At 50.2% G+C, this 24,799-nt stretch overlaps 1 protein-coding gene across 1 annotated transcript in view; it reads right to left on the minus strand.

The window, feature by feature from the left end:
* The window catches only part of Foxk1 (forkhead box K1), a gene marked incomplete at its 5' end in the record, with an annotated part of 55,093 nt that extends 30,298 nt beyond the window's left edge, over positions 1–24,795 (minus strand). Inside the window, one exon of the mRNA XM_023713373.1 lies at positions 24,467–24,795. Within this exon, the coding sequence (XP_023569141.1) occupies positions 24,467–24,795 (329 nt within the window). The remainder of the gene's footprint in view (positions 1–24,466) is intronic.
* Positions 24,796–24,799: the final 4 nt, after the last annotated feature.

The raw sequence follows: 24,799 nt of genomic DNA on the forward strand, positions 1-24,799 counted from the left end.
GATTGGATCCGGAGCTACATTTCCGACCCTTTTCTTATTTTTTATTTTGAGACAAGGTCATGCTAAATCACTAAGTTGCCTGATGGGGGTCAAATTTATCATCCGCCTGCCTCAGCCTCCTAAAGCGCTAGGATTGCAGGAGTGCGCAGCCATAGCCCACTGACATAGGCACTCTCTGGGGGAGAGCAGAGTCACCGTGAGAGGACCCAAGGGAGCCCAGCGGTGGCCTGGCAGTGACACCAGTTTGATTTAACAACTTGTTCTGGCAAGATCTAATTCCAGCAGACTGGTTACAACAAGGGACAAAGGGGACAGCTGAGACCTTGTAATGTCTCAAATTTCACAACAGCAGCGAATTTCAAAACTTATCTATCTTCCCTCCCTGGGAACTGGCTCTGCTCAAGTCAGAAGCAGACTGCAGACAGCACGAGGCCTCTCACCTCTGCAGCACCTAGATGAGGCCCCAGCCCGATCCGTCCTTTGGAACGGTGTGTAGATGGTCCCACTGGCTGTCCCCTGCACCCAGGACACTCAGGCCTGACTCCACTGACATTATTAGAGGCTCTCAGCTGGCAACCAAAGCCATCGGCTAGGGTCCCTCCTGCACAGGATGGACTGCACATGCCACACTTCCGGCCACACTCACTGTGCACGTGCCTGATCAGAACTCAGGGCGAATGCTTCCATGTTTAAAGAATACACTAGAGGAAGACACATTGCCATGAGTCCTCACAATCCTCTAGCTTTGGACACGTTTATCCCATTGTCCTTGCTGCTTTTTAAAGCAGTTTTATAAGGTCTCTTTCCTTTTTTTTTTTGAGGCCAGGCTGGTCTTGAGCTCAGTAGTAGTGGTGATCCTCCTGTCTCAGCCACCAAGAGGTGAGATTACAGGCACACCGCTGTGCCCCACAGGTCTTTCCTGAACAGCTCTAGTTGCATTATTGCCGCGGCCTTGATACTCTGAAGCAATTCAAAACATTTTGCTTTCATAGTCATTTTTTTTTTTTTTTTTTTGCTCCAAATGCCTTCAGGGCAGGTCTGGCTGGCTTGAGTTGTGGGGATCGAACCCCAGCAACCTGAGCCTGACTGCTTTGTTGAAGCAACCACTTAAAGAACTGAGCTAAGGGGCAGACCCCCTCATAGTCATCTTGACTCCGAGGAAGAGCCGGAGTTCACACAGCGCCAGACCTGGTAAATAAAGTGGATGGGGGCACACCATCAGTTTCCATGAACCTGGCTTTCTGTTGGATCGTGCTGGGCAGTGGCATTCACTGGATTTTTGATCACACCTCATAAATAATTGAAAGATTTCCAGAACTGCTTCAGGAAGCAGCAAGAACAATGGGTAAGTGTTTTGGAAGGACGTGGGTGTAGTGAGAAGGATTAATTGTGATACGTCTTTTATTGTAGTGACTAAACATTCACCACACTTTCGGTCCCAGCTTGCATTCTACTTGTCAGAGCCGAGAGGGCACTCTCTATGTACTCTGTAGAATCTGTGCCTGGTATGGCTTTTGTCCTGTACCAGGGACACGGAGACACAAGTGACGGTCCCAGCACAATCATTCCTGCAGGGCCAGGACCCAGCATCTGGCATGGTACCAAAGGTCGAAAAAAGACTGGGTCATCCACCTTCCTGGGCCAGAAGCTGACGACTGCCTGGGAGAGACTGTGGAGAGTGCTTCCTCCCAGACGCTTTGGGGCTTTGCACTGCAGGGATGTTACCTGTGCAGCAAACAGTCCCATGCCCAAGACCAGCCTTGTGAGAACAAAACGAAGGAAGCACAGTCTTCTTCAGAGGGGACAGCAGGAGCGGCTACACCCTGCCTCTAGCCCTTGGCCTTCACACCCCAAGCCATGATGAGGACAGCAGGCAAAGATGGTCCTCATGCCCCTAATTACTTTTCTCTCACTGCCAAGACAAAATATCCAACACCTGAAGTGAATGGGAAGGGTTTATTTAGCTCACAGTTTGTGAAGGTTTTAGTCCATATTGCCTGGCTCCAAGGCTGGGTAGCTTCACAGAAGAGAGTGGTTCATGGTGGGCAGATGACAGCAAAACAAGCAAGAGAGGGGAGAAGGCAAGTCTCTTTCTGTCCCTTATGCACACCCAGACCACTAGGATTAGGGTGATGGCAAACCAGCCAGTAGACTGAGGTAGTAATCACCCAGCCTAACACCCGCAATCCCAGCACTGTACTAGGAATCAGTCACATACTCTAAATCCAACCACCTCTGGGTAACCTGCCCATGACTGCATGAGATGTAGGGGGGGACAAGGCATCACAGCCCTGCACTATCTCACGATAGAGACAAGGTCTGGAGGTCACACAGCTACTTCTCTGCAGGAGCCAGAAGGACAGTGGCCATGCAGTCTCCTTGGTAGCCATGCAGTCTCCTGGGACAGCAATGACAGGCCAGCTCCCATTGCTGTCCCAGGATTAGCGGAAGCAGCAGCCCCAACTCCTCCTCTGTTACCCCAAGCTGGGGGATGGCACTCCACAGTGCTGAAATAATTACACAAAGGAAACACTTGTTTGCTTTCTAGAATTATACAATGGGTTGCTGATAGTTACAAGTTTTGTTAACCAATTAATTCACTGTAGAATTTGCAAATTAATAGGATAAGGATAGAACTGTTTAGGCTACAAAGTCACCTGGATAAACCACGTGAGCCAGAGCTACTTGCTATAAGTTCTAGGTATAACATTTACAACAAGGGACTGTGGAGTGGCTGTGCCCCTCAGGTACACTGGGCAGAAGCCTCTTCCTACTGTATAGAGACAAATGGGGGTGGGGCTGGGTTTGGAGCCCAAGGCTTCGCATAGATCTATATCCCCAGCCCTTATCCTGAGGTAGGGCCCAATGTTCAATCATAAATGGATCTGAACTCACTTGGAAGCATGAACAGATCAGGTCCTGAGGATAACGGATCACATTCGAACACACACAGTTGCAACCGTATTCCAGACTATAGCAAGGAATCCAGAGGGCGGCCGCCCAATCTCACAACTTCCTCCCCAAGGAGGCAGGGGATGGCAGGGGGGGGGGGGGGGGGCACCCTGGCTTGTTGCTCCTTGGAACATTTATGCCTTGACAGCAGATAATAAGATGGTGCCCCACACAGCCCCTTCCCCCTGCCCCCATCCACTCAGGTCAAGGTACTGGAGGCCAGGCAAGACAGCCTGCTAGAGACGGGCAGTCCAGACCCAGCATCTGGCTGGACCCCAACTTGCGATCCTCTGCCTCAGCCTCCCAGAGGGCCGGGATGACAGGCGTGCGTTAGCAGGCCTGGCTCCCAGGACTCTTACTCCTAGTTCAAGTGCCCATGGAAACACGGATTGATGCTGTGGTGTCTGACATTACCACATGGGTCTTTTTTAACCAGCAGACAGTGCAGCCTATGGATCGCAGGAAGGGAACTCATTTTCTGAGCACTTTCTGTGGCTTCCTTCATCTCAGAAAGGAGATGGCCATCCTCATGCTTCTTAGGAGAGGAAACTGAGGCTTGGGGGAGAGAAGCTGACTGTCCAAAAGCCGTCAAGACAGCAAAGGACAAGACCACCTACACTCCAACCTTCTGACTCCTCATATACAGAAACAGAAAAGGAATTTTCTTAAGAGTTTTGTTTGGCAATATAATTAAAAGAATAAAAAGGGCATTGTGGGGTTCCTTTGTGTACAAATTCAAACCAAAGGCAAGACTGGCAAGCTGATTCCTTTCAATTGCTCAGTTATACTGTACTGTGGCAATGTGAGTTCACAGTTCTGAACCTCGGCCCTCCCACCCTGTAGGTGCCTGTGTGAAGTCCATGCCTTGCTCTTGGGACTGTAGATCAGGCCCACGTGCACAGGGACAGTCTGCACACACTAGGTCATGGCACGGCATGGTGACAGCCAGGGTGACCTGCTCAGAGGTGGCCTATCCACTGTGAGCCTTCTGGTGACCAACAAACAGGAAGCACTGGAAGTGTCAGGCCCTGACTAGGCTGAGGACAGAAACAAAGACAATTCCTCAAAGAAGACAGCGTGGGCCACTGAGCTACAGAGGCTGGTCCACAGGGAGGCCTGGAAAACTGCGGAGGGGCCAAGGCCAGGTGTGACAGGCAGCAAGGGACACGGAAGCAGGCAGCCCAGGGTGCATGGCGATAGCCCCACAGGTTCTGGCAGGCCCTCACCCTCTCTCCTCCTTTCCCATGCCCCTTCCTGCCCCCCTGCTGGTCGTCCCCAGAAGGAGAAGTAGCAGGAACACTGTCACCAATGGGCTGGGGACCCAAGAATAGCTCCAGCACTCACTGAGTTGGTGGGAAAACTCTTTACTGGGTCGAGTAACTTATACCTTGAGAACAAATTGCTATATTTTATTACACTGGAGTGTCACCCATGGTTATCATTGAGTTGTTCTAGTCGTAAAACTCACAGTGAACCTACCTGCCTCGATGTCCCCTATTTCCTGCTTTGATAACCTCTATTTAAAGGTAACATCCTGTTCTGTCTTGATAAGGCAAGGTCACGTTACAATTACTCACCCCCAGCCCACCCCCTTTGGGGCAATACTGGGAACTGAACCCAGCACCTTCACCAGAACATCCCCCAGCCCCTCCCCCTTTTTGAGATTTTTTTTAGACTGGGTCTTGGTAAGTTGCTAAGTTACCCAGGCTGGACTTGAACTTGGGAATCTCCTGCCTCTGCCTCCCAGAGTGCTAGGATTACAGGTAAGCATCACCATGCCAGGCTGTGTCTCCTGACCTGCAGAGTTTTGGTAGGAGCTCTGCCTCTCCATTTTCCAACAGAGTCTTATTTCCAAGACCTACCCAACCTGCCTGGAGCTGATTCCCCCAAACACAACCATGCAAAACCCGGATGAAAGCCTTGGGAGCCTCAGTTCTCCATGGGGTGCAGCACAGCAGCTGAGGGCAGGAGCTGTTTACAAAGCCACAGAGACCTGCCTCAGAGACCTCCACATCAGCCCAGAGAAAACTCCAAATAAGACAGAGTAGTCTAGTATCAGCACAAACAGAGCTGGAAAGAAGCCTCAGATTTGGTTTAAGCCTGGCCCTTGAAGGGCACAATCTACTTGCTGCTGGGAAGCCCACAGATCTGGCTGTCAGGATGACTCAAGAACACGTGAGAAACAGAGTTAGTGGCAAGGCCTAATCCCACGCACACAAATCACAACAGACCCAGGCGAGGTGGCGCACACTTCAAATGCTACCACTCTGGGAGGTGGAGGCAGGAGGATTCCAAATTGGAGCCCAGCCAGGGCAACAGCAATTTATTATGATCCTGTCTCAAAGGGGGAGAAGGGGGTGCAGCTCAGTGCCAAGGGCCCAGGTTCAACCCCAGCACAACAAAACAGAACAGGATGTTACCCTTCAATAGGGGACATTGAGGCAGGCAAGAGCACACTCCAGTCTGCAGCCAGCTCCCTAGTACCTACCACTGCCTCAGATACCTGTCTCTAAACAGACTTTAATGATACGAAGGAGAAATTACCCATTTGGGGAAACTGGGTCATAAAACACATTAATAACCCTGAATAATTGCTCAGGGAGAAGTCAGGTTTCAGCATGTTACAGGATACACTAAACTGGTTTAATTGTTATGTAAATCGCATCCCTAGTCCCACCAATTTATCCCTGATGGCCTATTCATCAGCACAGTTTTCGCTGAAATAAAAACTGAGCCAGCAGCGCGGTTCACCAGTGCCCACTGCGCAGCACAGACCACCCCAGACTCTTCCCTGGATTCTGGGTCTGTCTGACGTGGGTGTGCAGAGGGTGGTGGGACTCTGGGCTGTAGCTGCTGCCCCTGGTACTGTCAGCCTCACAGAAGGGGGTGCATGCCTGTAATCCCAGCACTCCTGGAGGCTGAGGCAGGAGGATCATGAGTTCCAGACTCACGATCTGTGCCCAAGGCGCCAGGGTCCTCACAGAACATGGGAGGGGTCTTGACGTGCCTGAGGTTGCCAGGTGCCCTGCCTTGCATTTGTGTGCAGGTTCTCCTATGTGAAGAGGCAGGGACCTGTGGGTGTCAGCTTTCATTTTTGAGCAGAAAGGACAATAAAATTCAATCAGCAGCTGAAGGACTTTTGTCACAGCATGTAAGCATGGTGGGAGTCGACCAGAAGTCCACGGACAGCCTCTATCCAGAGAGGACAAAAAGAACCAAGGGCACCAAACCCAGGAGAGGAATGGGCAGTGACCTCCAGGGTCCAGCTCACTAATACTCCCAGGGGAGGAAGACCCTGGCCCTCGGAGGCGCAGCTGCTGGGAAGTGTCTTGAATGTGGTGTGTGTGTTGATCTCTGACATTTTCCACTAGGAAGATGATTCTGAGGAAACCACAAAATCCATCGAGGTGGACACTGGGACTCCACTGTGCTGGAAGAGGTGGAAAGGGTCAGTGGGACCCACAGATGGAGCCCAGGCAGGGGGAGGAGCCGGGAACCTCTACCTCTGGGAACTTTTGCCTCCTTGCTCACTTAAGAGGTTTCTTTTAGGCGCTGGTGAGATGGCTCAGTGGTCTAAAGCACCTACTTAGAACAAGCTAAGCTAAGCAAAGCACAGGGACCGCAGTTCAATCCCCCAGCACCACATGCCAGCCAGCCCCGCCCCCTGGTGGGCTGAGCTGGCCACACACAAAAAACAAATAAATAAATAAACAAACAAATAAATAAATAAAAATTTTTTTTAAAAAGAGCTTACGTTCAATTCCTAGGACTGCAAAAACAATGCAACACAAAACACACAAAAACCCAAAACTTAAATGGGCATGGTGGTTGGCCAGGGCTGGCTGTATTTGGGCAAAGGAGGAGTAGGAAAAAGGGTCCAACAGGGGAGGGAGCCAGGGCTGCCATGCAGCTCTGCCTGCAGAGCTCCAGTCTGGGGAGAGGAAAAGCTCAGAGCAGACCATGGCTGTGGCTGCGCACAGTGCCCCTGAACTACGCGCCTGGAAATGGCACATTTATGGATATTTTTAACAATGACAGGAGACCATTTGGGACAGACCAGTTTCTCGTGTGTGTGGCACAATGGGTGGCCAGAAGCCATGGACAGGAAACAAAGAGGTCATCCTGAGGCTCTGGCTGCCCACTGTCACAGATCCCAGAAACGGTTCCCTCTCTTCCTGGTCACCCTGTCTATCCCTGGGGTGGGCCACCCCACCAGCCCCCTGTGGTACAGCAGTCTCTGACCAGTAGCCTTGCTTTAACTGCCCAGGGATGCTCATCTCGGATCTCAATGGCACTTAAAGCAAAGCAATCGTCTCAGAAGGGTTACACATGCTGGGCTGATCCCCTTGCTCAATCCTGATAAGTGCAAGCAACACTCCGGGGAGGCCCAAAGCACCACAAAGGGCAGGGGCAGCTGCCCAGGCCTTCTCCAAGGCTCTGCAGGGAGCAAGAGGGCTGCTAGCACCAGGGTGGCCATCCAGGTGAACCATGGCCAGACAGAAGGCACCCTGCGCCCTCAGGAGGATGCAGTCAACACAGAGCAGCCCCCACTCAGGTCCCACACCGGCAGGTGCACCAGGGTCCAGTTCTATCCTCCCCCCACTCTGTTTCATCCCCCACTCTCAGAGACCCTAACAAGGGCTCATGCTTGTTTGTTTGTTGGCAGCCCTGGGGATTGACCCCACGGCCTTTCAGTGAGCACATTCACAGCCCTTTTTATTCTTTATGTTGAAACAGGATTTTGCTAAGTTACTAAACTGCTCAGGCTGGGCTGGAACTCATGATCCTCCTGCTTCAACCTCCAGAAGTGCTGGGATTATAGGCATGTGCTCCCTTTCTGTGAGGCTGACAGTACCGGGGCAGCAGCTACAGCCCAGAGTCCCACCAGCCTCTGCACACCCATGTCGGACAGACCCAGAGTCCAGTCTGCCTGTCTCTTAGAAGGTGGTGGCCACCTGCCACTGCTGCAAGGCCAAGGTCAGTCCTGGCACAGTGCCACCTGTCTGGTTTTGTTTCTGATGACACAAACCCTGTCACAGTGCAGCCAGAGCAGGGCTGGCTCTGCCTTCCCTGGCTCTGCTGGAGGCACACAGGCGACCCTCAGTAGAGACTGGTCCGGGAAAGCCCTTGGCAGTTCCACACAGAGGCTGCGCCCCCAACCCACAGAGGAGCAGGAAGCCACACAGCACCTGGGCTGCCTGCTTGTTGACCGCTCTGTCTCTGAAACAGCCTGGCTCAGTGATCCTCCCAAGTCCCACTAGCCGCTGAGCCTGAAGCTGGCTGGGAACTACAGGACTCACTTATGAGTATTTTATTTTTCTTTTTTTGCAGAACTGGGGATTGAACTCAGGCCCCTGCGCTTGCCAGGGAAGCGCTTATTCCACTGAGCCATCTCTCCGGCCCGCTTATGAGTATTTTATAAAGCAGGAGGCAGGTGACTTTCCAGGCGCAGGCACACACATGGGCTTTTTCCTACCGTTGCTTTTCCTGCGTACACTGGTGGGGCCCATGCTCCTCATGGGTGAACACTGTGATGTGCCCAAGGAAGCCCTAGTTCTGGCACCCCATGAAGCTCCCTGCAGGCTGAGATTCCATCTTCGTTTTTTCAGATGGCCACAAAATTCCAAGTGCTGTGGCTAAAATGCTCCCTGAGCTCTGGAGGGACATCCCGTTGTCTACCTGGACTCCTGAATTTGTAAGACACCATCCTCCACCTGGAGGTTTCCCAACATGGTCTGGTTGCAGTATTTAAGCGTCTCATTTTGCCACAGACAATGACAACAATTTGTGGTTCTGTTCTATCCCCAGGTCTATGATGAATCAAACCCACCCACGTCTCCTAGGTACTGGAGTCGTGTGCACCTTCGTACCTCGGGCCTCTGCTGCCCTCACCCTGTGCTGGAAGCCACTGGTCCTGCAGATGCAGGTTCTTCTCATGGCTTTGGAGCCACTCACTTCACTCAGCCAGGGGTCACTACAGCATCCCCACCACACATGCCAAGTCCTTGCAGGTCTGTGGGCGAGGGGTGTGGTCAGGAGCGTCCTCCTCTGCCACGGCCTCTCTGGTTTTCATGCCTGCAGGGCCTTCACAGTGTGGCCCAGGTAGACTCACTTGTCTTCTCCCTTCCTGTAGACTGCTGAGGAAACTTGCTGTCCCCTCTGACCATCTGCCATGACCGTGGTCCCTGGTGCCCCTTGTCACCAGCTCCTGCTGGAGTTGGAGAGCCCAGTTCAAGTTCCACTCCCCAGAAATACCCTGCTCAGCCTGGCAGAGAGGCACCAATGAGGGCTCAGGAGATATGAGCTAGGTGAGGTCCTGCGACAGGGTAAAGGGGCCCAAGCCCAACCTGATAGGCCAGACAGGCCTGCCTGGGTGGCATGGGACCTGATCCCAGAGGGAGGTGGAGGCATCAGAGTGTGGGAAGGCACGCAGTGCTGGAGTGTGCAGGACCTTGTGAGTTTCAAGTCTGGTGGTGTAAAGACACAGCTACTCAGCCTGCGAGCACACCGGGGTGCAATCTCTCCAGACAAGAGGGAAATGTAAACAGTACAACAATGAAGACTGTGTGATACAACTTATGTAAATTAAAAACCCACACAAAACTAAACACAGTATCATTCCTAGACATCCCTGTGTGTAAAGCGTGAGATGGAATCAGGGGCCAAGCCTCTGCCACTAGAGAGGAAGTGGATGAGAGAAAAAAAGCCAGGGACGCTAGCTGACCGGCAATGCAATATTTCTTTGACTTTAAACAGGAGTTTAAGGGCCGGCCAGATAGCGCAGCAGACTAAAGTGCCTGCTTAGGCAGAGTGCAGTGGCCGGGTTCGAACCCTGATGTGCCATGCCGGCCCTGCCCCCAGTGGCATGGGCCTGTAATCCCAGTGCTTAGGAGGCTGAAAACAGGAGAAACATTATGAGTCTGATCTACGTAGTGAGACCCTATAGACGCTGTACTCAATATTTTTTAAAATAATTTTTTAAAAAAATTATTTAAAAAGGAGGTTTGAAGCTAAGCATGGTGGTGCACATTGTAATCCCAGCTACTTGGGGGGCTGGAGCAGGGGGATTGGACCTTAGTGAGACCCTGCTCCCAAATAAGAAAAGGGCTAGGGGTGCAGCTCAGAGTGAAGATCATAGGTTCAGTACCCAGTGCAGAAGAGAGTATTTAAAAATGACAACAAAAGGCAGACAAGCACCACAGCATCAATGCCAGCTGGGCTCACAGTGCTTGCTTAATGACCTTCGCATCTGTGTGTGTGTGTGTGTGTGTGTGTGTGTGTGTGTGTTTTAAGAAGAAAAAAAGAAAAACCCTAAATTTCAAAACAAGATGATGGGACGGTAAAAATGATTAATACATTGCATAGTGTTATCTTTATTTATTTGCTTTTGGTACTGGAGATCAAATTCAGGACCTTGTGCTTGCCAGGCACGGATGCCGCTGAGCTATCTCCCTGGTTCATGTTATCTTCAAATTAGTTACTCAGAGTGCAAGACACAGGCATCTAATTGTCCAAACAACATTAACACAAACCCTTCTCCGCAGTGAACCAATAAAAATTAGTAGTATAAAAATTCCAATTATTTTATATATGTAATTTTTTCCCGTTTTTCTTTTCTCTATTCCCCCATCCCAGTTTCTCTTTCCTTTTGAACAATTTCTTCCCATTTCACAATATCTACTGTATATTTTAGATCTCATTCTTGCAGCTTCTCACTCTGAGGAGATAATAGGGTATGCACATTCTGTTTTCAAATGGTCTTAATTCTGTGCTTTCCTGGCTAACTCACAGCCTTACCTTCTCCCCGGCACCTCAGGGACAGAGCTGGCACAGCCTGCTGGCCAGAGCTCGGGACCCACCTTCTGCCTCCCTGGTTACTCCGGTGAGTTCAGGGAAAACCTGAGTTTGCCTTTTCAAGTCCCCTGTACTTTGAACTCCCATTCTCTGGGCAAACAGCTCAGGAAAGCAGAAGGAAAACAAACCCCTGGGATTCTGCCCTGATCATAACAAGCTTCAAGCTGGTGGGGAGCAGGAATTCAACCTGACCTCTGGCTCCCCTCAGCTGCCCAGCAGCCTGGGCTGGGTGGGGTTGTGGACCCCCCCCATGACCCTTCCAGAGCACTTCAACATGTCCCACCTCTGGAGCAGGCCTTGAGACCCACACAAAGGCCTTCTGCATCCTGGACTGGACCAGGCGCTCAGCTCCACCAATGCCACAGCGATGGAGATGATGGTGGTGATGGAGACGCAGCACTGGGTGCGGGGCGGGGATACTAGGCACACACCACGAGCTGACACTGAGGTGAGTACTAACCTATGTATTTCAAACTCCTAACTCCCTCAGAAATGCCGCAGAGGTCAGGCCTCTTGCCAAGGGGGCCCAGCTAACCTAAGCCAGATCTTTTAAAAGCTAAGCAAATTAACCTCCAATCACTTCCCAGCATATTTCTGCAGTCAGAGCTCTCCTATTTGCTCATTCATTCTGCCAGCAAGTACTGACAAAGACCCAGCTATGTGCCAGCAGGCTGGTGTGTGCTGGGGCTGCAGCAGCAAACAAGAAAGTGTGGCCGCAAATGCAAGAGCGCGGCAGGGAAGTGCAAGTGCAGCCACTGCCACCGCCATCTCAGGCCTGCCAGATGCCACCAGACGCCAGAGAAGACCCAAGGAAGTGCCCCTGCTCCCTGTGGCATCTCACTTGCACCCAGGCTGGCCTTCAACTCCAGGGCTCAAGCCATCCTCCTCCTCAGCCCCAGAGAGGCCAGACTGCAGGTGTGCACCATCATGCTGCCTGCCTACAAAGAGGCTTTTAAGCAGTCAAAACTAAATGCCTCCAGTCCCCATTCCTCCTGCAGCTAGCAGTGGGAAAGGAGGCTCTTGCTGGGGGCATCATCCAGTGTTACTTAGTGGTACTAACCATTCCAGGAGCCAACAAAAAGAGCTGAGATACAAAAAAGTAAGAAGGAGACAAAATAACCATTATGTGCACATAAAGGTTATAATCCAGGAACTGCTTGCCCCTAATTGAAATACGGTTGCTAGAAAAGGTAAGGCAGGCCACACAAACACTAAGTACTTTACCCCACTGTGGAGCCTCCAACTTCTTATTAGTTACACAAGGAGAAACAATAACTGTGAGAAAGCCAGGCAACACCTAAAGTCAGGCACTGGAGTTGTGTCAAGGGAGATACGCTCAGGCGCTCAGGCGGCAAGCGGCCCCCTTCTCAGATTTTAGCCAAAGATGTTTAACCTGATCCTGAGACTTTTTTTTTTTTTTTTTTTTTTCCAGAACTGGGGACTGACCTAATCAGACTTTTATCAAATGAGAGAGACATGCTATAAAATATCCAATCTGTTTTCTTTAAAAAGGTTCATGTCAGTAAAGACAAAGAAAGGCTGACAACTGCTCCAAGTCAAGGAGACCAGACGGTCAGGTCACAACAACAGTCTTCCCTGGCTGGCTTCTCTGTTGGGTCAATGGCCCTAAAGGATCCTCCTGGGACAAAGGACAAAAACTGGTAGACTGTATGTCGGATGACAGTAAGTACCCTGCCAATTTAAATTTCCCCAAATTAATAACAAGACAGGTTATACAGAATGTCCTTAATGACAAAATATATACAACAATATTAAGGAAAAAGGGGGATGATACGTACAATTATTTCACGAAGAGAAAATGCTTACAGCAATGTGGCAGTGTTTTAAAAATGGGCAAATCTAAGCCTGGCATGGTGGTGTGCACCTGTAATCTCAGCACCCCGAGGCAGAGACAGGAAGATCTCTCAATGTTTGAGGCCAGCCTGGGCTATAGCCTGAACTACATAGTGAAATGCTGTCTCAAAAAGACAAAAAAAAAAAAAAAAAATCCATGCAGAGGACTACAGGAGTTGTTGGTACTAATCTAGCAACTTCCATTTGTATATATTTAGTACAGGGTCTCACTACACAGCTCAGACTTGTAGTGATCCTCCTGTTTTCAGCCTCCCAAGGGCTGGGATTACAGGTGCATGCCCAGTCTCAGTTGCTGTCTCAGCATGCACAAGGGGCGGGGCCAGCACCAGGTCCCTGCATCTGCCTAAGCAGGCACTTTAATCCACTGAGCTATCTGGCTGGCCCTTAATCTAGCAACTTTCTTGGAAGCTAGAAGATTTTATTTTTCAAGATATAAAAATCTAAGAATAGACTAGTATTATAAAACAGACCAAATATACGCACCCATACAGACCCTTTAGAAAACAATGAAAAAAGATCCATTCATTTCCTCCAAACAAATATGCAAAAACCTAAATTAAACATAATAAGAAAAGTAGGGTTCTGTATGAAGGAAGCCCAAGACAGTGGGACGCTGCTGGATCCCAGGGGCAGCCTGAAGACAGCAGTCTGCTCTGCTCCTGCCCAGAGTCAGACAGCACAAGCTGCCCAGGCAATGCAGACAGGGTGGCACAGTGGGTTCCAATAAAACTTTATTTACAAACACGTGGCTGGCAGGCTCTGGCCCTTTTCCTGAATACACACACTGCCCTGCCCTGGAGCAGCTGGGGGCTGAGCTCCGGTCACTGGAGTGAGGGACAGATCTACCATCTCCAGGCCTGGCCCAACTGCCCCAGGACCTGCCCCATCACCTTCTGCCAGCCTCAAGAGCCAAGCTGAGGTTGGCAGTCTGGACAGTGTCAGACTTACCTCTAGGGGCCTTGCAGGCCACATTTATGGTCACATCCATGTGACCAGGACTGAGAGGACAGCAGACAGCAGCAAGAGACACACCACAGCTGCCTGTCTACAGAGCAATCTCAACATCTGGAGATGTTGAGACAGAGTGGCAAAAAATGTCCTGGAGCCGGGACTCACGTGTAGTCACGATAACCAAGGTGCACGGTCACCCAATTTTTGGAATGTTGCCTTAACAGCCTGCTGCCTGCCTCTCTGCACTCCACAGGAACCATCTCTTGGAAGGTTTCCTCTGTCCTCTGGCTTTGAGAAGCAGAGCAAGAGAGGGCAAACAGGAGGTGCACGAGCTAATGGACTGCGAGGGCTGTCCACCATACCTCTCCTGCCTCAGCCTTCCAGAGTGCAGGGACCAGAGGCTGGGCCACCTGCTTGGCTCACATAAGTGCCTCTCAGGCGGCACCAGTCTGCCACGCCTTCTAGCACAGCTGCCGGCCTGGTGCTCTGGACTGGCCTCACCTCCTACTATACTGAGAAAACTTGCCTTACTCTCAGTGATCCAGGTAACCGAGATGGTGGCAACATCCAGCATCTGGGGATCTGCAGGTCCACAAATGCTCTAAGGATCCCAAGGAGCAGCAGCACTAGAGGCTGTTCCAATTTAACTTAAAACTAAAATGGATTGGGAGTAGTGGTGCACAGCTGTAACCCCAGCACTCTGGGAGGGGAGGGCAAGAGGATCACAATTTTGAGCCTAATCTGGGCAGTTTAGCAACATAGCTAAGATGCTGTCTCAAACAATAAAAAGGGTTGGTACGCAGCTAGTTCAGAGAACAGGCCCTGGGTTCAATCCCCAGTACTATAAAGAACAAGAAAACGAAAACAGGATTAAAAGCTCAGCTCCTCAGTCACATCAGCTGCATTTCAACAGCTAGGCAGCCCCACTAGGCCATGGCTGCCACACTTAGGGGAGCTCTAAGGCTCCCCACAGGACTGCAGGGGCAGGCGGGGCCTGGGAAATCTGTCCACCCCTGATGCATGGACACAGATGGGTGGAGAGTGGCAGCACAGCCCCACAGGCTTCAGCCGTGTGTGCTCTCCGGCCGGCATGATCCGGCTGGTGTGAGCTGGATGCTCCTGGGGGAAGATGTTTTCCTCCAGTTGTGATGAGTCACTGTTCCCAGAGCAGGGCCCTACCTGCCAGGCAGGCCGGATGCACGCCTGGGCAGAGGGGACACCCTTTCCTGTGCAGCTCCCCTCCACTGGCCTCCGAGCCCCATCAGCCTGCCATCAGCCACGGGCTGGCTCCAAGGAGCTCCTGAGTTTATACACCACTCCACCCACACCACTCCAGCTGCAGGAGGGAGGCGCCTTGGTTTCTCAGTGAGCTATTCAGAGTCACAGGATGGAAGGCTCTGTGCTCCTCCAGTTCTGGCTTACCTGCTCCCTCTGTCACAGGCACAAAGACGAGGACAGACCATTAAGAGAGGCCATGGCATTACTTTCCTATTTGGTGGTTCTGGGGATTTGAACCCCAGGCCTTTATACTGAGCTACATCTCTTGCCTCTCTTTTTTAATCTGTGACAAGGTCTTGCTAAATTGCCTTGCATGGGCTTGAATATGCAATCCTCCTGCCTCAGCCTCCCAGCCAGAGCACTGGGATTGCAGGTGAACACCACCATGCTGGGCTTACAAAGTTACTTTTTGAACCTTGGATGCTGCCAACCTTGCTCCAAGCCCCAGAACATTTGTGAGGTGCAACAGTGCTTCTCAGCAAAGGAGCTAAAGGCCACTCCACCTCCACAACTGAGCTTGTGTGCAAAACCCAGCAAGGACCCTTTGCCTCTGTGGCATGGCTGCAAAGCCTTTCCAGAACAGGTACAAAAGTAGTCCTAGGGCTGGCCAAATAGCTCAGTGGATTAAAGCACCTGCAAGCACGCTCAGGGGCCAGGGGTTCAATGCCCAGCCTGCCTTGCCAGCCCCGTCCCCTGGGGCACACTGAGACTGCAATTGAGACTGGGCGTGGTGGTGCACACCTATAATCCCAGCTCTTGGGAGGAGGCTGTAAACAGGAGGATCACTACGAGTCTGATCTAGTAGTGAGACCCTGAACAACCTGTAGACCCTTCCCTAAAAATACAAAAAAAAAAAAAAGTCTTATCCTTTAAGCAATAGGGGCTGCAAGGTATTCAGAGAAAAAGTTCCTGCAGAAACTCACATCTGACTGGGAAGGGAAATACATTTAAAAAAAAAAAAATATTTAGCAAAAGTAGCAATTTTAGAAAGTGTGTTTAGAAAAAGTTTCACTAAAAACCCCAAAGCACTGTCACAGTTCCCATGCCTTCCACTGTGTGGCTGACATCATGGGAACCCGGGGGGCGGGGGAGCGACACCTGCTTACAGGCGAAGCCAAGACAGCCAAAGAACCAAAGCCTGGGCTCCCTGAACCCAATCTGTGCTACAAGACGTAAATGAGGTCAATCACTGAGCTTGCACCTCTACAAATTTCTGTAAACACATATTCTGCTATGAACCTAAAACTATGCTTAAAAAAAAAAAACAAAAACTACTTAAAAATATGCTGTGTCATGGAATCTTCACAATAGATTTTAAAGGAAGGAATACTGACAAGTCTGGTCCTACATAAGAGTTGGCAAGGGCCACCTAGATAGCTCAGTGGATTACAGCGCCTGCTTAGGCAGAGCCAGGGACTGGGGTTTGATTTCTGGTGTGCCATGCTGATCCTGCCCCTGGGCTGCGCTGAGACAGCAACCGAGACTGGGCATGGTGGCGCCTCTGTAATCACAGCACTTGGGAGGCTGAAAACAAGAGGATCACTACAAGTCCAATCTGTGTAGTGAGACCCTATAGACCCTGTACTAAATACATTAAAAAAAAAAAAAAAAAAGGCAGTGTTTTGTATTTTAGGGAAGGGTCTTCAGGGTACTCAGGATGTTAATATTAGATCAGACTCGTAGCGATCTGCCTGTTTACAGCCTCCCAAGAGCTGGGATTACAGCGTTCCCCTGGGATTAGGGCCAGCACACAGGGGATGGGGCCAGCACCGCAGGCCCGGAGATAGAACCCCTAGCCCCTGCACCTGCTTGCAGGCACTTTAATCCACTGAATTATTTGGCCAGCCCAGTTTTGTTTTATTTTGAGACAGGGTCTTCTTATGTAGTCTAGGTTGGCCTTGAACTCCTGGAGATCTGCTTGCCTCAACCACCCACGTGCTGGGATTACAGGCATGTGCCATTACAATTTAACTACAAGTGTATCTAAGGGAGAAGTAGACATTTCTTTGAGCCGTAAGACTCGGGGAGGGGGCTTCAAGGTGTAGTCAGTATTCACCGATAGTTTATGCAACAGCAGATGCCCGCATGGGGTGGGAAAGTCACTCCTAGCACAGGGCAGCGCGATGGGTTTTGCAACTGTGACACAAGTTGAGGCACAGATTCCATGCTGCTGCGAGACCTTAAGAAGCCAAAATGTCCCCAGCTGGGAGCAGTCCCTGGAATGCTGTATGCCTCCATCCGCCCACCCTTCACACACGGCAGCCCTGCCCGAAGACAGACCAAAGCAGGAGCACTGACAGGAGTCCCACTGTCGGTGAAACCACACACTGAAGAGTTTTTCTTAGAAAGAAAATGCCCTCATTTGAAATTTTTGTTTCATTTTGAGAAATATAGGATTTTTTTTCCATTAAAAAGCCATTGTTATTTTTGACTACTGAGTATCTAATCTGTCACATGGTAAATTTCAGCAGGTACAGCCTTCATAAAATACCTATGGCCCTGAGACTAAAACATCCATGAATTGCTGGGTGAACAGAGCAGGTCCAAGGCAATTCCACGGGGGAGAGAACCAGCACCTAGGGCGGCAGGCCGAGGAGCTTTGGCAACAGCGGCATTAACTCTGAGGGCACTGGGGAGACACACAGGTTTCTGAGTTTGGCAGCAACATGGGCAGGGTGGGCCCCCCTAGTAGCGAGGAAGAACTTGTCAATAACTCTGCGAGGGCTTGTGGAAGGCCAGCCAGGCCCTTTGAGAAAAGCCTAAGTGCAGTGCAGACGTCCTGGGGCTAAGGAGGTCCTTAACAGAGCAGACACACACATCCACCTCTCCTTTCTGTCTACAGAGCCGCTGTGTCTGCCAGAAAGCACTCCTGGGACACAGGGACACACATCTGCGCGCAGCTGGAACTGTGATGTCTAAGAAAAGCAACATGAGCACTATACCCTGATCAGTGTCCCAGGAAAGCACTGTCGACACTGAGAAACAGAGAAACCAAGCAGGTGCCAGCTCCTGGTTGGGCCCTGGCTGTCCCAAACCCCCACAAACACTGCCTCAGTGTCTCTATAAGCTCACAAGCTACACACACACACACACACACACACACACACACACAATCTGTTTTACTTTCTTTTTAATCAACTAGCATCATTTTACCAGGAAACCAAAAATTTCTGAAAAGGGATAGTAGCAAAGAAAATTAACTACAAAATCTCCCAACAAGTCACAATGCAAGGGCCGATTTCCAGGAAATCAAAGTGAAAGCATTTTTATATAATCCTCTCATTTTAACATGAAATGCTTTAAATGCAGGGTAATTACGGAAATGAGGCACTGCTGCAATTTGAGTTGTCATTAATTTAGCAAGTTTATCCCGATATTCACAAGATGCAAAAACAGCAAATAGTAAATTACTGTATCTCCAAATCCAATGCCTTAGTCTCAATTTAAAACATAATTTTAAAACATAGTTGACTCTTCTCCTAAAATATTAAATGCGGATCCCATAAAGGCACTGTCTTATATACTTCTAGCTCCTATGAGCTCTGTTCTTCCTTCCACATGAAAAAGGTTTCCACATAGCAATTATACACTCAGTTCAAAGCAAACGATGTGATAAATAAAATCCTTCCCATAGATTGATTTTTAAAATTTTATATCATTAGTTACATGGGTGACAAACCCAGCTCAATGTGCTGTAGATACTAGAACATGGCCCTAATTTTAACAAAGGTTCAGTGTACTAGCACCTAATTTTGCTATCTTTGCACATACTTTTTTAAAATTTATTTTTATTACTACATGTTTCCAGTATGTAACAATTACATTTACTGTAGGGAGTCTTTACATATACACCACACATTTTCTTTTCCTTCTTTTTTTTTTTTTTTTTTTTTGGTGGGACTGGGAATTATACTTGCTTTTGATCCTCCTGCCTCAGCCTCCTGGACAGCTGGGATTATCCTCACCACCACGCCCAGCTGGACAAACCTTTGTAAAGTAAATTTTTAAGGGGTGACACACTAACCAAACACACCCCCTGCACAACTGCCAACTAGCCTGAACCGAAAGAAAGCTTTTGCCTAGGAAGCTGCCCCGCCTCCCATTCTGAGCACACTATCTGGACACAGCAGGGGGGGGCCAGGGTCTGTTCTCCAGAGCAGCTCACAACCTGCCACACTTCCTCCACCATCCACACCACATAGGGACCTGGGTGCTAGGTCTCTCACCCTGACAGCCTTCTCCGCCCACGCCAGTGTGGCCTGGGCGGAGTTCAGAGGCAGGCCTGAGGTCTGTCTGTCCTGGGAAGGGGCTTCCCAGCTAACAGAGACTGCTAGACTCTGGTGGGGCAGCCACTCCCACTCTGTCCTGGGAGGCCAGGTTCCTCCATGCGCTAGGAGCGAGGTGTGGCCACAGGAAAGACGGCCAAACGCTCTCTCCTGTCCCAAGTGTACGGTTGGGCCCAGCACAGCAATGTAAACGCCTGGAGTTTCTGACCAGTGGGCTGGGGGGGCGGTGGGGGGAGCTTTGACAAACTCCAGTATGTGGGCCGGGCACATTCAGACCAACTTCCTGTCTTCATCAGGTTCAGGCTATTTTTCAATTAATTTCAAAATAATGCCAAACTGTTAACTAGTTACATGATTAATTCACTAAGATGATACATTTCAATGCAGCCTACAAAGAACAGGGGAAACAGAAACTATGTTACGTATGTTTTTACTGGGTCTAAAACAATGTAGCAAATGCTTTGGTGGTCACAATGAATTACTTTTTGCTTCTTGTTTTCTTTTTTCTCCCTTTGGTCCTTGGAGTTGGAACTAGGAACTCTGCACTGAGCTACAATCCCAGCCCTTTTGGTTTTTTTTTATTTTTTTTATTTTGAGACAGGGTCTTTACCAAGTCACTAACAGGTTTGAATTTACAATTCCTCCCACCTCAGCCTCCCAGCATTCTTGGATTAAGAACAAGTATCACCACACGCAGCTACTTAAAAAAAAAAAAAAAAAAAAAATCCTGGCACAAGGGCAGAAGCTGTGATCTCTAACATCGGCCACTCAGCCTGCTCTGTGGCACATGCAGTCCATCGGCACAGCTAAGTACCTGGTGCCAGCAACCAAAGTGAACCACAACAAGGACAGGCGATAACGCTGGGCATGGCACGCACCTGGAAGCCCAGCCCCTGGGATGCGGAGGCAAGAGGTATAGGTCATCTTGGGCTGGCAGTGAGTTCAAGGCCAGCTTGAACTGTTAAAAAAAAAAAAAAAAAGGTACAGGGATCAAGCAACAACTATGAAAAAGCTGGAGTCAACCAGGTAACTTCTGACAGACTCATGCAGCACCATTTATGAGGCAGCTCTGGCCGAAAAATCACCACCACCACCTCCATCATCAAATGAGTTTAATCAGATCTCTGGGTTGAACAACTAATTTACAGGACAGGGGAGAGGGACACAGTAAGCAGATGTGAAGGACTCCAATCCATAAGCAATGTGGGGACTTCTAGAAGACAAAGGGCCCTGTCCCTCCAGTGACTAAACTACAGTAAAAACAAACGAGGATGAGATGGAAACTCCAGGTTAAGAGACACACCCACCAGGCTCGGCTTTTGGACCTAATCCAGGGCTGCTTCTAATAAGCATGCCAAGAAAGAAGAAAACCTGAGACGGAAAGGGAAATCTGAAGGGGGTAGGCACCACTGATAGGAGAAATTCACTATTAATTTCTGGGTGTGATAATGACCTTGCGGTTACATTTTTAGAAGGGATTCCCAACTATCTGTGACGTGCTTCTGTGTAATTGGGCAAGGGGGGAAGGTGTGGCTACGAGGTGGGAACTGTAGACACAGAGTAACAGGCATGTAAAAATTTATTACTCATTTTTTTTTTTTTTTTTTTTTAACCGGGGATTGAACTCAGTCCCTTGCGCTTGCCAGGGAAGCACTTATTGCACTGAGCCATCTCCCTGGCTATTACTCAATTTTTATGCTTGAAATAAAGTGTCTTTTAAAAAAGAAGAGTAGAGCCAGGCATAGTGGTGCATGCCTGTAATCCCAGCATCAGGGTGGCTGAGGCAGGAGGGACTGCCATGAGTTCAAGGCCAGCCTGGGCTGCATAGTGAATGTGAGAGACAGTCCAAACTACATAGTGAGACCCTGTTTCAAAAAACAAAACAAAAACGTAATCAGTGCAGCATATTAGGAGGATGAGGCGGGGGGGGTTCAAGTTTGGATCCAGCATGGGTCCAAGAACAAGATTCAAAAATGCAGAAATAAAATAAGGACTAGGGGATGTAACTCAGTGGAAAGGCCCGGGCCCTAGTTTAGATGTTCAGTATCACCAAGAAAAGTAACCAAGCTCACTACAGAAAATTTGGAAAACAGAGTAAAATATAAAGTTAAAAAGACTCCCATAAATCTTACCACTCAAAGCTGCAACAAAAGGAAGTCTTAATTTTGTTGCAACTATCTGACTAACCCAGACTTCCTACAAAGGACCTGAGAAAAGACTGCAGAAAAGGAAGAAGAGCAGAGAAAGACTACAGGATGGTCTTAAGTGTACTCATTCCAACCAATGCAAATTCCATATCCAGCAACATCAAGAACTACACACACGTATACACACACACACACACACACACACACCCCTGTATAACCAGAAGTTGCCACTGTTAGTTTAGGATACTGATCCTAATCTAGGTCACCGCTTTGCTCCTATGGAAGCTGCAAACTCATGTAGTTGTTAACTTGTTTGTTCAATAAGCACAACTCCATTGTCACCTATGAGAGCCAGTTCCTGCACTGAGGCTAATTAAAGGAAACAGATTATCTGCCCAGCCTCAGAGACTTCAGGGTCTGGGAGAAACACTGCCACCTCTGACCCACCAAGTCATGTCAGGAAGACACATAATCAGAACCAGTGCAGACTCCTTCCATCCACATCAGGCATCCCACAAGACCAGTGTTAGGTTGTGTCACAAGTTGTGATGCTAAATTAAGATATGTTTTTCTCCCTACCAATAATTAAAAACATTGAGGATTTGGAAACAGATACTTCTAACAACAACTGGGGGTGAATGCTGGTTTCCCCCGAGTGGGCGCTGCAGGGGGTGGGGGTGGTGTGTGTACATGTTACCCACGTGGCTGTCACCTGTCCACAGGGTGAGGAAGGGGTGGCTGAGGACAGTTTGCACTACGACTCCGCATGGGGATCAACATAATGCAGTCAGAAATTGAAGCCACTGAACCCAGATTCAAGTCAACAATTCCATGTAACAAGAGCTCTTAGCTGCAGCTAAGAAACTCATAGCTTCATACACCGACGGCAAAACTGGGAACCAAAACCTGAGAGAAGAGCCCCACTAACTATTGCCATTATTTTAAAGTCAATTAAAATATGCCATTATTTCTTCGCTCTGGATGATGAAAACCTAGGCATCCAATTTCCTTGCTCTGAATGCACTAAAATTTCTTTGTTATTTTCATGGGATCAGCTTGAGAAGCGCAATCTCACCCTGAGACACAAGTTTACAGCCCCCTGCCCTGTACATGTGACTACTTGGATTTGAGCTTCCTACAAGAACAAAGAATTCGAGACCACGAACTTGTGGACACACTCCAACACTTCCAGCAGCACATGGCTTTGCTACGGACGGACTCGGACATGCACTCACTGGTGTTCCTTCAGCCCATTCATCCCATCCACACACAGCGTACATCTCTGCCACGTGGATCATGCTCAGCAATACAGCTAAAGTCACATAAAGACAGCGGGTACAGTGTGCAGAGCACAGGGTGCACATCTGCAGTACCTGTTCCACCGGCAGGCCAGCGCTCCCTGCCAGATCGGCCAGCACTCTGCAATACACCCCCACCAAGAGCACTAGCTCCCTGGAGCAAAAATTCCAAGGCATCTGTACACCAACAACATTTTATAAATAACAGACTCAGGACTTGGCCAGCTCAGATGATCAGAACCCTGTGGGTGCAAACTTGCCTTGAGAGCAGAGATAACCTCAGGTGAGAGAGAGCCTCATTACAAGCTGGGCAGGTCCTAGACGGGTGCCCCTGAGCATGGCGGAGTGGGGAGCACTTGCAGTTATATAAAGGGGCAAAGAGAGGCCTTATGGGTGGGAAGTGAATGGGGGCTGTGCCTGCCATTACCTCATGGGGAGATGGGCTGAGGGTGCATGTGATGTCCTGAACAGAATAATGACATCATGGGACAGAATGCTACGGCCAAGTCCTAACCTGAGCTGTACACACCTTTCAGGTTTGGAACATGAGGGTGCACTTTACTTCTCACACCCTAACAGGAGTGAGTCACTGCTGAGGTGAAAAAGGTCCGATGCTATGGCTCTCATGCACACCCAGACCCGGGGAGAGGAGCCGACAGAGAGAAACACAGGGCCTGGGGGGCACCCCAGCAATCACTCCCAGAACCCAAGGTGCTCATAAAAGCAACTAATGACACAGTGAGACACTCCTGAAAGCAAGCTGCAATGAAGGAACCCAAATACTACAGAAGAGTTAGAGGCAATTATGGAGTAGGAAAAGAAAGTGCTGTGGAGGAAGTGAGTAATTAAACAGGCTTTCTCCCAAAGCACAGGCAGACCTTAAGGTCCTGACCAGGCAAGTGAGGGAAGTGCAGTTCAGAGCAGGGCCTGACAGGGGATCTGCAGGGAGCCACAGGTGGGATGCTGCTCAGCCAGGCTGGGCACAAACCATCCAGGCCAGGCCAGGGGTCCTACAGAGGCTTAGATGTGCCAGCCCCAAGTTGCCCACCATGTCTGTCCTCAGGATGCATGAGCCAGTGCCCTCCTAACCTGACCCCTCCTGGCCAAACCTCTATATCCAGATCTATACCCAGTGCCTGGACTGCCAACCAGGGACATCCACTTAGGGCTACAGAGTACCCTGCACCTCCTAAGGGACATCCTCCCAGGCCCAATGCTACCTCCCAGGCCCACTGGTCCAAGCTGGAGAGATGACTACTAAAGCCAAATTCTTGAGGTTACAGTTATGATAACCCCTGGCTGGGGCAGGGCAGAGATGTGGAGAACCAGGATCAGGGGTGTATCTGGAGGTTATGGTCAGGTGAGGTTGGGATTGTGAGCAAGGGTGGGTCAGCGGGATGAGGTCAGGCTATCCCAAGATGTCTGGACTGGATGGGCTGGGGTCAGAGTGACCTGGAAATTTAGCTGGGCAAGTACAAGACAAGATTCCCAGAGGTTCGCCCTGGGGGTACAAGAAGTACAGGCCAAGTGGAGTAGGGTGTGGAATTAGGATGAGCAGCATCAACTGGGTAGGGGTAGGGGATTTAGGCCAGGAGGGATCCGGGTTGGAAGTAACCAGGCAGTTCAAGGAGGGTGGGGTCGAGGCTAGGGCTGACGTGGGGTTTATCCCAGGCAGGATGGGGAAGACCCGGGGATTCAGGCTGTCCAGAAGCAGGGTGGAGAGCTCTGGGGTTCATCTCATGCAGGGTGGGGGTGACTCCAACCGTTCGGGCTAGGCGGGGGCGACGCTGAGGGACCCGGGGTCCCAGGCAGGGCTCACACTCACTGGGGGGGAAGCTGCAGGGCGGGGGCGCCGCGCCGCTGGAAGGCTCCGTCCACGAAGACGCCGTTCTTGCCGAGACAGCGCAGGTAGAAGTGAGGCTCCTGGAAGCTGAGCTGCAGGTGGCGCCGCGAGATGAAGCTGGACAGGCCCATGTTCAGGTCCACCGAGCCCTGTGACGAGTTGCGGCCGATGGTGACGCTGGGCTGCCGCATGAGGAACTCGAACTCGCGGCCCTCGAGGCGCGCTAGCGCCGGCCCGGGACTCTGCCGCACCGAAGCGGCCGCGGCGGCCACCAGGGCAGGCGGCGCACCCGCGATCGCGCCCTGCGTCCCCGGC

This window comes from Octodon degus, unplaced genomic scaffold (genome assembly GCF_000260255.1).
Source record: "Octodon degus isolate 3935 unplaced genomic scaffold, OctDeg1.0 scaffold00031, whole genome shotgun sequence".
Classification (NCBI taxonomy): domain Eukaryota; kingdom Metazoa; phylum Chordata; class Mammalia; order Rodentia; family Octodontidae; genus Octodon; species Octodon degus.